General features: G+C 43.2%; 1 protein-coding gene across 5 annotated transcripts in view; it reads left to right on the top strand.

Annotated features, from left to right (window-relative positions):
* The first annotated feature begins 564 nt into the window (after positions 1-564).
* Positions 565-12274, top strand: part of tnk2b (tyrosine kinase, non-receptor, 2b) — a 45335-nt gene continuing 33625 nt past the window's right edge. The window contains exons 1-2 of one of the 5 annotated variants that reach the window (XR_007487004.2): positions 565-841; positions 5247-5412. Coding sequence is in view for 1 of the 5 variants with exons in the window: in XM_049746559.2 (XP_049602516.1) it covers positions 9830-9910 (81 nt within the window). In the remaining 4 variants the exon portion in view is untranslated. Of the gene's footprint in view, positions 842-5246; positions 5413-8453; positions 9911-11118; positions 11502-12274 lie in introns of those variants that run through there. The other 4 variants (XM_049746559.2, XR_007487005.2, XR_011085577.1 and 1 more) reach the window with 4 other exon arrangements.

Here is a 12274-nt window from a genome sequence, read left to right as displayed (position 1 = left end):
AGTGAACTGGAGACAGCCAGTCGTCCATGGTTTTGAACGTGGAAAGGAAGCCCAGTTTTAGCATTATTAGCACTATTCACAGAAATTATAGCAAAAGAGAGAAAAAACAAACTAGGCTTATTTTAGATTCTTGGACAGCCACTCATTTTTTTGCTGACAAATTTAGTCAAACTCCACTTTCACACCGCGCACGTTTCTCATGAAATAAAAGCACAAGAATAAATACAAATGAAATATCCAAAGTTAACGTACGATCGATCACACGATGGCTAAATGAGCTGCATTCAGTAGAACCCGAAAGGGAAACTGCCATGTTCCTTTAAGAGTAGGACCAAAGCGTGAATGCAGATCAGAAGTAAGGTACACAGATACTTGACGTCTCACTTGGTTCCGGTTACAAACAACGCTTAAATAATACAAGATAAAACAATAAGAGGTCGGTGTGATTTGCATTTGCTATGAAATGTTGACATAATGCGTACGTTGAAAAGAAATGTTGAAATGTCATATTGGGCACTGAATTCAGGTTCATAAATCCCTGGCGGTGTGGAACCTCTCGCCATTTAAGGACGATCTTTGAACAGCACAAAGACGCCTCAGAAGAGACGCCCGCCGCTGAAACTCTTGTCTTTTTGGAACACGACTCTCATTTCGAACAGCAGAACAATTCTACATATTGAGCAGCGAATATATTCGAGCATTGTCTGAGCGCTGAAAGCGTTCCAATGCCGCCTCAGTCGTCGTCAGTTTGTATGCAGCAGGCGTGCCGGGCGGGCTGTCAGGCACGCCGGAACAGGGTCTGACAAGTGACACGAGCCGAGCGAGCGAGCGAGATTGACAGGTACGTGCACGCGTCTCAATTATCAACTGGCATTAAACGTGTTTACACAATTGGCAATTGATTAGTCCCGCAACGCGCTGCAGCTTTACTTTGTAAGAACCCCACCTGAAGTTTAGGGGACTTAAAGGCGCCAATCGCCAACAGGTAGATAGGTAGGTAGGTAGGTGAGTGAGCGAGCGGTGCTGTCCGTATACTGAGTTGTGAAATAAGTCGACGACGGCACTTTGGCACACTTTTACAATCTGGCACACTTGTATATTGAAGTAACTTTTCAAATGAGTTTGAAGAAAGCAATTAAGAGTTGCAAGAGCGGGATCAACCGGAGCATGAAATCTTCTTTGGGTGATGTGCATGCTGAAACAAATGAATCCCATGCAAGCGAGTTGTACGCATGTATGTGTATGTTTCGACGGGTCAACTTGAGATGCATCAAATAATACGAACTGGCGGATTGTCGCGTTCATTGTTTAACCGTGAATTCGTCGTTGAAATGGTTTTCATTAGAATTTCACCAATTTCTTAGAGCAACAAAACAATGATCACCATTTTTTTTTACTCATGTCATAGACCAAACCAGTAAGTGAGTCATAATTAATTTGCTTTTGACGCTGTCAATTTTAAATGAGGTGTTGTTTTTAATTAAAGGTGTAAAAATTAAAACATGTATTTAAATATGATTAACAATCAATAAAATAATAGTGAGATTAATCTAATATTCAAATACTCCGTTGCAGAGTTAATGCAAAACTTGAGTTTCAGAAATCCCATGAAAAAAATCAGCCTGGGTCGTTCCAAGTAAAAAACTCCAAGTAGGCTTGGTGGCAGGAGTGATCTTGCACATTTAAGCAAGGATCTAGTCTGGTGTTCAAATATGGTATATATTTACGTATCATGTTGCTCTTGTTGTGTCTGAAAATACAAAACTAAACTGTTTAATTCTGTTCCACCGCTTTTTACCTAGAAAGAGGACATGCAGTTTGGCCTTTGGGATGTTTTCTTGTTCCTGCTTGTTGTAACTAAATCCATTAGCTATGACTTCCTGATGTGACCCTATCAAATACAATGCCTGAGGGCCATAGAACAAAGCGCTCTCCTTCCTTCCTTCCTTCCTTCCTTCCTTCCTTCCTTCCTTCCTTCCTTCCTTCCTTCCTTCCTTCCTTCCTTCCTTCCTTCCTTCCTTCCTTCCTTCCTTCCTTCCTTCCTTCCTTCCTTCCTTCCTTCCTTCCTTCCTTCCTTCCTTCCTTCCTTCCTTCCTTCCTTCCTTCCTTCCTTCCCCTCACCTCAGCTCAGCTCAGCTCAGCTCTGCTCAGCCTTGCTATTGTAAATCACACACATCATTTTCACGTCTTCAAGCTGACGTAATGTCCCGTCGTTATCAGTCAAAGTAATAACGACGCTTTTATCATTGTTTCCTTGCATTCTATAATCCATTTGCACGTAATGGTCATTTTTATTGGTATGGTTAAACTGTAAAATCCAATTGCCTCACTGTCTTCTGACAGGGCAAATTCCACTTTATTCTCATATCTTGGTCTGTTGCTGTATCCGTTTGATGAACAACAAATTGATGACGCCCCAATGTTGTGGAATTGATTTTTGGCTCCGTTTTGAGGGAACTGTGGCAAAATGGTGCAAAACTGTTTCCACCATTCCAGTTTTTGTCATTTATAGGACATTCCATTAGTTACTGAAATGAGACAGCCAATACTGGCCATCATGGGACGTAAAGGTAGTTAAGCACAATCACTGGCACCAAGTCAGTCATTTTTCTCAATTTCCTCACTGAGGCTTGATTTGATTAGAGATGGACAGCCTCAGCCTTCATTTGCTTGTCACGGGATGGTTTCAGTAAATTCACCCGTGCCTTGTTTCAAATTCTGAAGAGTATGAAGACTGCTCGTCACTGGTTGAGAGCCATTGTCATACGATCCAAAACACACCTTTTTTTTTTATTAAACATTTTCAGTCGTTCCTATGGGCCAAGTGTTAGGAAACGCTAATCTGCTTGTCATCCTGTCTCTTATCAGCAACCATCTACTGAATAACCATCAGTCACAAAAGTCCCGGTGTATAATGTGATGTTACGCAAGTCAAACACTTTTATTAGCAAAAATTCAACAGCACCATCAATTTTCACAGACTTCTCTGATTTGAAAGGATCAAATATTGCTTCATGTTTTGCTCCTAATCAGCTGTGTAGTCGGGTCAACTCGTGCAACTTCTTAATTGAGGTAAAAAAAAAAAAAAAAAGACCGCAGAGTTGCACTTCCTTCCTGCACGAAGCAAACATTTGACTGCATTTCAAAGTGACTTGAAAACATTCCTGTGGTGAAACTTAATAACGATAAAACATGCCACCGACGTTACTCGGAAATGCTAAGATGGAAATGCTGTATTCTGTCAAAAACGAAGCGACAATGAACATTAATTCCAAAAAGGCTCTGCCGTATTACTTTTCGTAGTCATTTTTATGCCATTCTGAAAAAGATCATTCTTATGAGGATATTGAATTGTCATCCGTTATAGTGCTTCTGCTATATGATAACATGCTTGCCTCGGCGGTGTAAATAACAGTAATAGAGGCGACAGGACTCCCTGCAGTCGAGACTTTCAGAAAGCGGATAATGTTCACGTCTCCCACAGTGTATCGTCTTTGACCACCAGTCTTTTTTTTTTTTTTTTTTTTCCCCCATCACTTTTCTATATGAACTGAGCTATCAATGCCAGCATTTCTTAGCTCTTGAGATTAAACAGTTTGTAGTAGGCTGAGCTGTCAATCAGTTGTGTTTGTTAGATTATTATTATTATTTTTTTTTTTTTTATGAGAGCCTTTGTGCTGAGAGGTGTCATGGTTATTTGGAAAAACTGGAGCAGTGACTGCAATGAAAGAATAAAAGAGAACATGAGAGGTAGGCACATTATTCTTGAGCTCGTTTAAATCCACTTTCAAAGGCACTTGTGTTGTTTGCCTGTATCACATTTTCCTATTGTTGGCAAGTGAGTTGTTTCAATTTTTAAGCTTTGGATTACAAACTTTATACGGTGGCACTCTTACCGGCGTATATAATGTTACGCAGCAGGTTTTGTCGTGTTCTAACGTCATTGGTGACACCAGTGTGAATTTTTCCACTCTGAACTTTGAATTTTGACATTTAAAATGTTTTACTATTGTAACTCAAATCAGCACAGTATTCACTCTGTTACATTTGTGTTTTGTGTGGCTGTTTTGGTTTGTCTGTTGACTTATTTTTGGTCTTTTGGTTTTGGAACTCTTTGCGTGTTTACGTGTCAGGGAAGGCTCTAAAATCATAAAGGACCTGCTTCCTGTTCAGCCCACTGACGTGGTTGCATAAAAGAGCTCTATTATGTGACATTGCAGCTGACTGCTTTTGACTCACTCGTGTTAGTAAAAGGTCCATGTGGACATTTTCGCTTCATGAATACTAGATGATTTGTATTTATTCATGAAATACGGAGTGTGTCCAATTCTGCACTGTGTCAACGCGTACACAATTCCGTGTGTGTTTTCCCTCACACAAAGACTTCATTTGTGGAGCAAACATAGTGAAGAAGTAAACTTGGTATTTCAACAGCTCGTGGGATTTTTGACTCATCTGTCTACTTGATTTGGTATTGGTCCCGGTTTGTTAGTGCGAATCGGATGGATTCATTCATTCATTCACAATCACTCTGGCATTTCTGCCCACAGCCCACAGACTTAGATTGGAACAATGTCAACACAATTCATATCCAGCACTGGAAATTGCGTTATGGGCTATGCTGCAGCTAGTCATGCAGAGCAAATAACTGCTCTTGTCAACACTCTGTCACGATGTGCTTAGAGTATTTAAGTGTGTGTGCGTGCGTGCGTGTGTGTGTGTGCGTGTGTTGGGGTGACGCTTTGCTTTCTGTATGCACACGCTCACTAGGAAATTTTCCCAAATTTCCAACAAAAACATATGACTGGACTTTTATAGTACGTTATGGAATACAGTGAAAAAGGGGTAAAAGTTTTACTTTGGCACTACCTTGTGGAATTTAGGTGGTATTGTCGGCCGCTTTTGAAATGTCCGGATTTGTTGTCTGTTCTTGAATAAACCTCATTTCCCTTACGTTCATTAGTGCGAGTAAATGTCAAAAGGTAAAATGAGGTATTGATTTCTAGAATTTAGTTTTATTGATTTAATCCAGTGCGCATTTGCTTAGCTGTGTATGATGTCAGTTTGTGCTTGCTTGTTATAAGGTCTAGTATACTCTCTACTGTAGCAGGGGTTAAATAGTTAGGTTAAATGCAATTTACAGTTTTTTTTCTATATGAGTAAGATGTTCTACTCTTGTAAAAATCTGTCCACAATGAGTGATATATTTTAGTTTATATTAGACTTTTTTTTCTATTTATTTTCAGGAAATGTACACCTGGACTCCTTTTAACCAATGAATGAAGATGAAATCACCATGCGGCCTCGTAGCTGGGCAAATGGATTGGGGGCCTTGACTAAGTTCGTCTGACCTTTTGTCATCAACCTGACATCAGCATCTGTTGCGGACACCTGCGGGCCTTAATATTACAGGTAAGAATCTTTTCTTTGTCACAATCTTTGTGGGTCATGCTCACACAACGCTTGTGTCTCCAAGACCTTAGTTCAAAGAAGGTTGGTTAAGTGGGCCTGTCTGGGGCAAGAAAATGCTTTACACTGTATTGTACATTATTTGTGTCACCATGTCAGAATGGCTTCTTTTAAATGTGTGAATCAGCTCACTTTTCACAAAGTTGCAGTTAAACACAGAAGTGTCATGCTAATGGGGAAAAGATGAATATGGACGGATGTGGACATCATGGAGTCGACTGAAAGCTCCTAAAATAGCAGTACCATTGAGTGTCTCTGAATGCTTGGAGGGCCTTGGGGGCTCAGACTGACAGAGTAGACAGAGGAGGAAAGGGAGCCTCCCTGAGTCCGCGTGTGTGTTTTTTTGGGGGGGGTCATGTAAGAAGCAAGACAGTGTTATTTTAACCCTGAACATAGATCCGGCTGTCACACAATACCGCCCACTGCTGTACTAATTTCTTCCTACACTAAATATGTGAACCTTTTTATTTTTTTTGAAACGCATCAACTAGTTTCCATTATTGCTCAACTTTTTTCGCAGCCCCAGTATGTTGATTGAAAAGTGCAATCTTAAGACCACAATGTGTTGTCGTCTTTCTTATCTTCTGCTCTGCTCAGTCACTCACCTCATGGGAGTTGCAGATTGCATATTGACCACATGAACGTGTACACGGACGGACACACGGAAAGAAGAGTGATGATGCAATATTGTAGTGACGTGAATGACACCGTATCACTGCACACGCACGACACACCCACTGTATAGTGTTTGACACACAATAGGAAAGCTTTTGGAACCGGGAAGCATTTTTTGAATTATGTAAGTTAGATGTTTATTATTATTTTTGTTATTATTATGATTATTTTGAACTGGGAAGAATTGATGTGAGTTTATTATTATTTCAACCCTCTGCATGACATAGACGAACATGCAGGCACCCAGATGGCAGTGAAACGCAGAGAGCTTCATCTCCTGAAGACTTGCAAAGCTCATCACCTGCGACCTTGGCATAAACACGCATAGCTGAGGCTTTGGGGCTCTCCGGTCATACATTTGTCCCCCTAATCCTGCCGGCTAGCAGGCTTGGGATCGCCGCTTAAATCCCACCTGTTGAGCCTGAAGGGGCACGGGAAAGCCAACACCTCCCACGCTCAACCTTTCCTAGAAAGACAGCGTGAGAGCGGAGAATTGTGTAGCATACATCGTACGCAGGCGCATGGAGCTGAAGTGGAAATCTCTGCCAGCAACTCATACTGTGCTCTTCATTGTAAATGAAATCATTAGGGTGTTGAACTTCAATCATTCAATTCAACGGTCCATTTTCCATTTGCTTGTCACCTTTGCTTCAAAAGCTGCGCGTGGGCTTTTTTCACAACGTAGCAGCTGCGCTGATAACATTTCCGACGCGCCATCGTATGGAAAGAGAAGGCGTTTAGATGTTTTAACAGGCTCTGCTCAAGTTGCCTGACAAATGAAGCTGTTGGGTTCATTGGAGATGGCCCCCAGGATTTTTGCCTCAAGACTTTTTCCAGGTTTCGCAATGACAGTTTGTCAAGTCTGGAATCAATGACTAAACTCTACGGTTTAGTGGGTACAGTCAAGATTCAAGAGTTTTTATTCTCCATGTTTGAGCATGCCAAACAAGGAAGTATAGCCTCTGCTGGGTCTATGTGGCCGGTCCATTTCAGGTCCCGAGAGATTGTGGTTTCCAGGAACTCGAAGGTGTCTGTGGAGAGAATAGTATTACTGCGGATAGTGAGGGGTGAAAGTGGTGAAGGGTCTCGCCTGAAGTCCACTGTCATCAACACGGTCTTGAGCGGGTTCAGCTCCAGGTGGTTTTGGCCGCACCAGTGGACCAGCCGCTCCACCTCCTGTCTGTACACAGTCTCATCACCGTCCTGGATCAGTCCAATGAGAGTGGTGTCGTCTGCATAGCTTCACAGGAGAGTCACCTGAGGAGAAATCGTTGGTGTAGAGAGAGAAGAGCAGTGGGGAGAGGACGCACCCCTGAGGGGCGCCAGTATCGGTGGTCCGGGTGTCAGATGTCATGCTCCCCAGCCTCGCACGCTGTCTCCTGTTGGTCAGGAAGCTGGTGATCCACTGACAGGTGGAGGATGTCAGGAGCGATGGTGTTGAACGCCGAGCTGAAGTCCACAAACAGGATCTTGGCGTACGTTCCTGGGGAGTCCAGGTAGTGCAGGATGTAGTGCAGTCCCGTGTTGACCGCATCATCCACCGACCTGTTTGCCCGGTAGGCAAACTGGAGGGGGTCAAGCAGGGGGCCCGTGACATCCTTCAGGTGGTTCAGCACTAACCTCTTGAAAGATTTCATGACCGCAGATGTCAGAGCGACAGGTCATTCAAACCTGTGATGGCGGAGCTCTTGAAGCACGAGGGCACCTCACGCAGTACACATGTACTAAGTTCATCTTGTTTTTCCTTTTTTAAATCACTTCACTGGTTTCTTTTATATCAAAGAAATTATTTTAAGTTCATTACCTGACGTGTTTCGGCGCTTTCTTCCGCCTTCATCAGAGTGTCGTGCGTGATTTGATGGAGTTGCACTGACACTGTCAATGTCTCTAACTCGACTTGCTCGTCGTGTACGTATGTACATGTAGAAATAAGATTGTACGTCACAAAATGATGCAATGATGATGTAGCTGATGCAGGCAGATGTAAACCAAATCTGATTGGCTGAGCTACAGCTTGACCAATAACAATCACCCATGTAGGTTTTCAACCGCATGCCAGAAAACAAAGACAACAAATTCTGTCAATATTTGTGTTTTGCGTACTTCTAATTTTTTATTATAAAAAAAAAAAAAGAAAAAAAAGTGAGGTGCTCATGTGACGTTAGCTCAAAGAGAAGCAGAGCCAAGAGATGAAATGGGAGCAAAAAGCTAATGCTGCTCAGCGAACCGTAAATTACCGGCCTGAGGACATCAACAAAACTAGACACGAGGGAGGGAGGCAGGGAATTCGGCCTCACTTTGAGGAGGGGAAATAATAAATAGCCAATGTACATTCAAATAAGTCTCATGTGGGTCCTGCTGTCATTTCAACTCGTATAACTTGGGAAAGACAAACCCAGCATCCAAATACACAAACTTGGATGCACACACACACACGACACTTTTTTTATTCTATTATCTACATCCAGATGTTCATTCAGTGCAGACCCAGATGGTCGGTTGTGGGAGAGGTGTTTTTGACCCACGCACACACAAAGCAGCATAGCAAGGGTTTTTATTTTTTATCCCTCTCAGATGGAAGATTAACTCTGGGCTCCCGATCCTGTTACTCTTGTCCCGCCTCCTTCTCCCTCATGCGTGACTTGCCTTGCCGCCATTGGCCCCCTCTAAAATGGATCGATGCTGACTCTGGCGGGGGGATTTTGCCATGCTAATGGAGGAAGCTGCCACCCACCAAATCAACGGGGGGTGTGGAAATCAGGTTAAAGCGGTCCCGATTCAGAGGAGGGAAGAGAGGACGACGACGACAACAACAACAACATGGGATTATCAATCAGCCGAGCAATCAGGAAGACTGTATAAATCAAAGCGGCATTTAATAGCCCCAGGCTGTATTTGCGTCTTTCTGGACCGTCGTACATCAGGCAAGCAGAAAATTACTCGTTACTCATGACAGGAACACGGAGACAAAAATGGAGAGCGGAGCATTGCTGGATATGAAAGAAGACCATACGTCAGCACTTCAACATTTCAATGGACAAGCCAGAGGGACGGTGTCAAAGAAGATGAGTTTGACGCAACACTGGAAATGGAGCCTTTAGGATCTCCAACTTTCGGTGCCACACATGGCCTCCTGACTTCAGCTCTCCAACCCAGCCAAGAGGACCGACCCAAGTGAGTGATTTCGATGTGTGGGCGGAGGAACAATGAGCACCAGATGAATGTGATCAGCTTTGAACCATCCGGGAAGTTCATATCCCCGACGGCAAATTTGCGCCGGGAGCATACCTTCTATTCATCTTCAGATATTCTGTAGCTCGGCCAAGCCCAAGTTTGTGGCTCCATTTTGCGTTTGTAGACGTTTCCCTCCCTTTCCCAAGCTCACCAGAATGCTCCATCAAATCAGCGATTGCAAAGACCAGCACCTGGGCAGTGAGCGCAGCCGTTACCACTGAACCATGAACTCTTTGTCTAAGCTGACTCAACCAAAAACAAGGACCACAATGAAGGTGGGACTATCGCAGCGCAGCATATAAACAAAGTCCAAGCTATGCAAAAGCAGTCAATGTTGGTCACTGGATGACAAGCGGAAGGAAGACGTTGGCGGACTGAGCCGGCTTCGACGGACTTGAGCTGGCCTGGCTGGACGTGGAAGCAAATATCAATCCGATGTGAAGGTGCTGCCATGGGGGAGACGGCAGAGTACAAGCGGCTGCAGGAGACTTTAGAATCTGACTGCCGCTGCCCAAGCGACGATGATGAAGAGGTACATCATTATGCAGCTGTTGCCGTATGAATAAAGTTGCATTTTATTGTCCATGACACTTGATCATGTAAAGATGAGAGAGCAGAGGGCAAGTCGATGGAAGATTCCGATGGCTTAATACAAAACCCTGACTTTTAGCTCTGAGTTTACTACCTGCAGCTAACGAGGAATAAGACGCATATTTCTTTGTCATTGTTTTTGTTGTTGGTAGTTTTGGCGTTAGATTTGCTGCCACCTAGTGGCACTAGTTTGCAGCAGCAGATTGACACTGACCATTAAAGTAATCCTCACTGGTCCAATCGCCTTAGTGATGAGGCAGCTGGCACCATTGTGATGCATTCCTTGCACTGATATTCAAGCCGTGGATGTAAATCACAGCCATGAGCCACACCACACAACGCAACGCAACGCAACACTCCATGTTGCTTTGTTACTGCCAAATGGGTGGATTGCTGTGTTGTCATGGCAATTTATACACGCCTATCACCAAATCTGAGAAATCTTTTTGGTATTACCGTCTTTGCGTTGCATCCTGATGAACCAACTTCATGTTAGTTTTTTTTTTTTTTTTTTTGGTGCTATTTTGTTGTTTTCATGTCACATTCTCAAGAATTTTTATTGGCCATGTTTGAGCATGCCAAACAAGGAATTTGACTTGGGTACATCTCTGTTCAACATTTAGGTGACTAACACTGTGCGAAAATGGACAAATATTCTCATTCTGCGTAATTAACACGTTTTAATTTATACATACTATATATACGTGTATATTTTTCTCAATCTAACCACTTTATATGATTGGATTGAATCGATTGATTGGATTGAAAGAAGCTTTGCGTCAGTTAGGAAGGAGCTGCTAAGCGTTTGTTTTTAGTCAGCCAAATTGGAGAGAGAGAGAGATAACATTTTTCGAAGATGAGAAGCAGGAAATATTGCATCTCAGAAGAGGGAGTTATTTTCTCGGAGATATGTTGCACAAAAAAAAAAGAAGAAAAAAAAGATGAAACTCTGACTGGCTGCATACCTCCAGTCTGTTTGGCTTACTGTAGGGTGATTGACCGACCGAGGGAGAAGAAATGCCTATTTTTAGCCCCACGCTGGATGGCGGAATGAAAAAGCAGACAGTAGCATGCAGAGTCATACTGCGAGCGAGCCAGAGAGAAGGAGAGAGACTTTCGCAGACCTAAAGGGACGGAGGGAGGGAGGGAGGGCACAGGCAGGAGGAGGGATTCATTTGTGAACTTCTACAAATTTTGGTTCACTGGCTCAGTTTTGCACACTGAAATGTCTCTCCTGACTCTATGAGTGAGTGGAAGGGACTTTCAGAGGGTTTGGCCTGCCATGGAATGTTGTGGATTTCGAGAGACGCCGTGTGCCTCAAAACTCGGGAGTCGGTCCACGCATTCTTTCAGACGGCGGGAAGCTCGGAATGGGAGCAGAGAGGTTCTTCTGATGCTTTGGAGGACACGGCGATACCACAAAGCACCATTTTTTGCCTCCTCGACTTCTACGGACTGAGGAATTTAGGATGCGACGCTTTGACAAGCTGACAAAGTCATTGCCCTTCCTGGCACACTTTCATGTATATCGAGTAAGTTTGTTTGGCTCGTGTAGTCGGAAAGAGTGATGTAGCTGGACCTTCATGTCCTTTTGGAGACTTGTTTTTGCACAATCTAGCTGATACGGGTCATGACTTTGGCCTTTTGTATTTCGGTGTTGGTGTCAATGTGTACATTTCTCCACCACCATGAGGAAGAAGAACTGCTATTCTGTCACGCGTGCTACTTCTGGAAGTCGACATCCTTAGGAAGTCATTAAAGTGTGCTTTTCTAGATCTATATTTAATCTGCGGACTCACTGGTTGTACGTTTGCCTGATTAGGGTTCTTTGAAGTGTCACTGAAGATGAAAACTGCACAACAGTTGTTCATATATTTATGTGGTTTGGGCTGTTGTGACGTTGCATCACACTCTGATGAGTTTCAATTGGCAAGCAATTCCAATTGGCATACTCTTTCATGTCTTGGTAAGCATAGGAATTCATTTTCTCATCAATCACAACAGTGTGTCCAGGCCCTGAAGCGTCAAAGCAGCCCCAAACTACGGAACTCCTTACGCCGTTAGTCACAGTTGGTTTTGATGGTAATGTGCTGGTGCTTGTTTTTTTTTTTTTTTTTTTTTGTCCCCACACAGTGTCGTGTGAGACGTGCTTAATACAAAATTATCAAATGGATTGAACGTCTTTGATCATTCAAAAGGGTTAAAATGCTCAGAATTTCACCTCAACAGATTTCAGTAGTCTCCCACGAAAGCAGACCGATTAGCTTTGTGTTTTCCCACAACACACATTTGCAAAATCTGCTGT

Source organism: Syngnathus scovelli, chromosome 17 (assembly GCF_024217435.2).
Source record: "Syngnathus scovelli strain Florida chromosome 17, RoL_Ssco_1.2, whole genome shotgun sequence".
NCBI lineage: Eukaryota > Metazoa > Chordata > Actinopteri > Syngnathiformes > Syngnathidae > Syngnathus > Syngnathus scovelli.
This window is presented reverse-complemented; position numbering and strand designations above follow the sequence as displayed.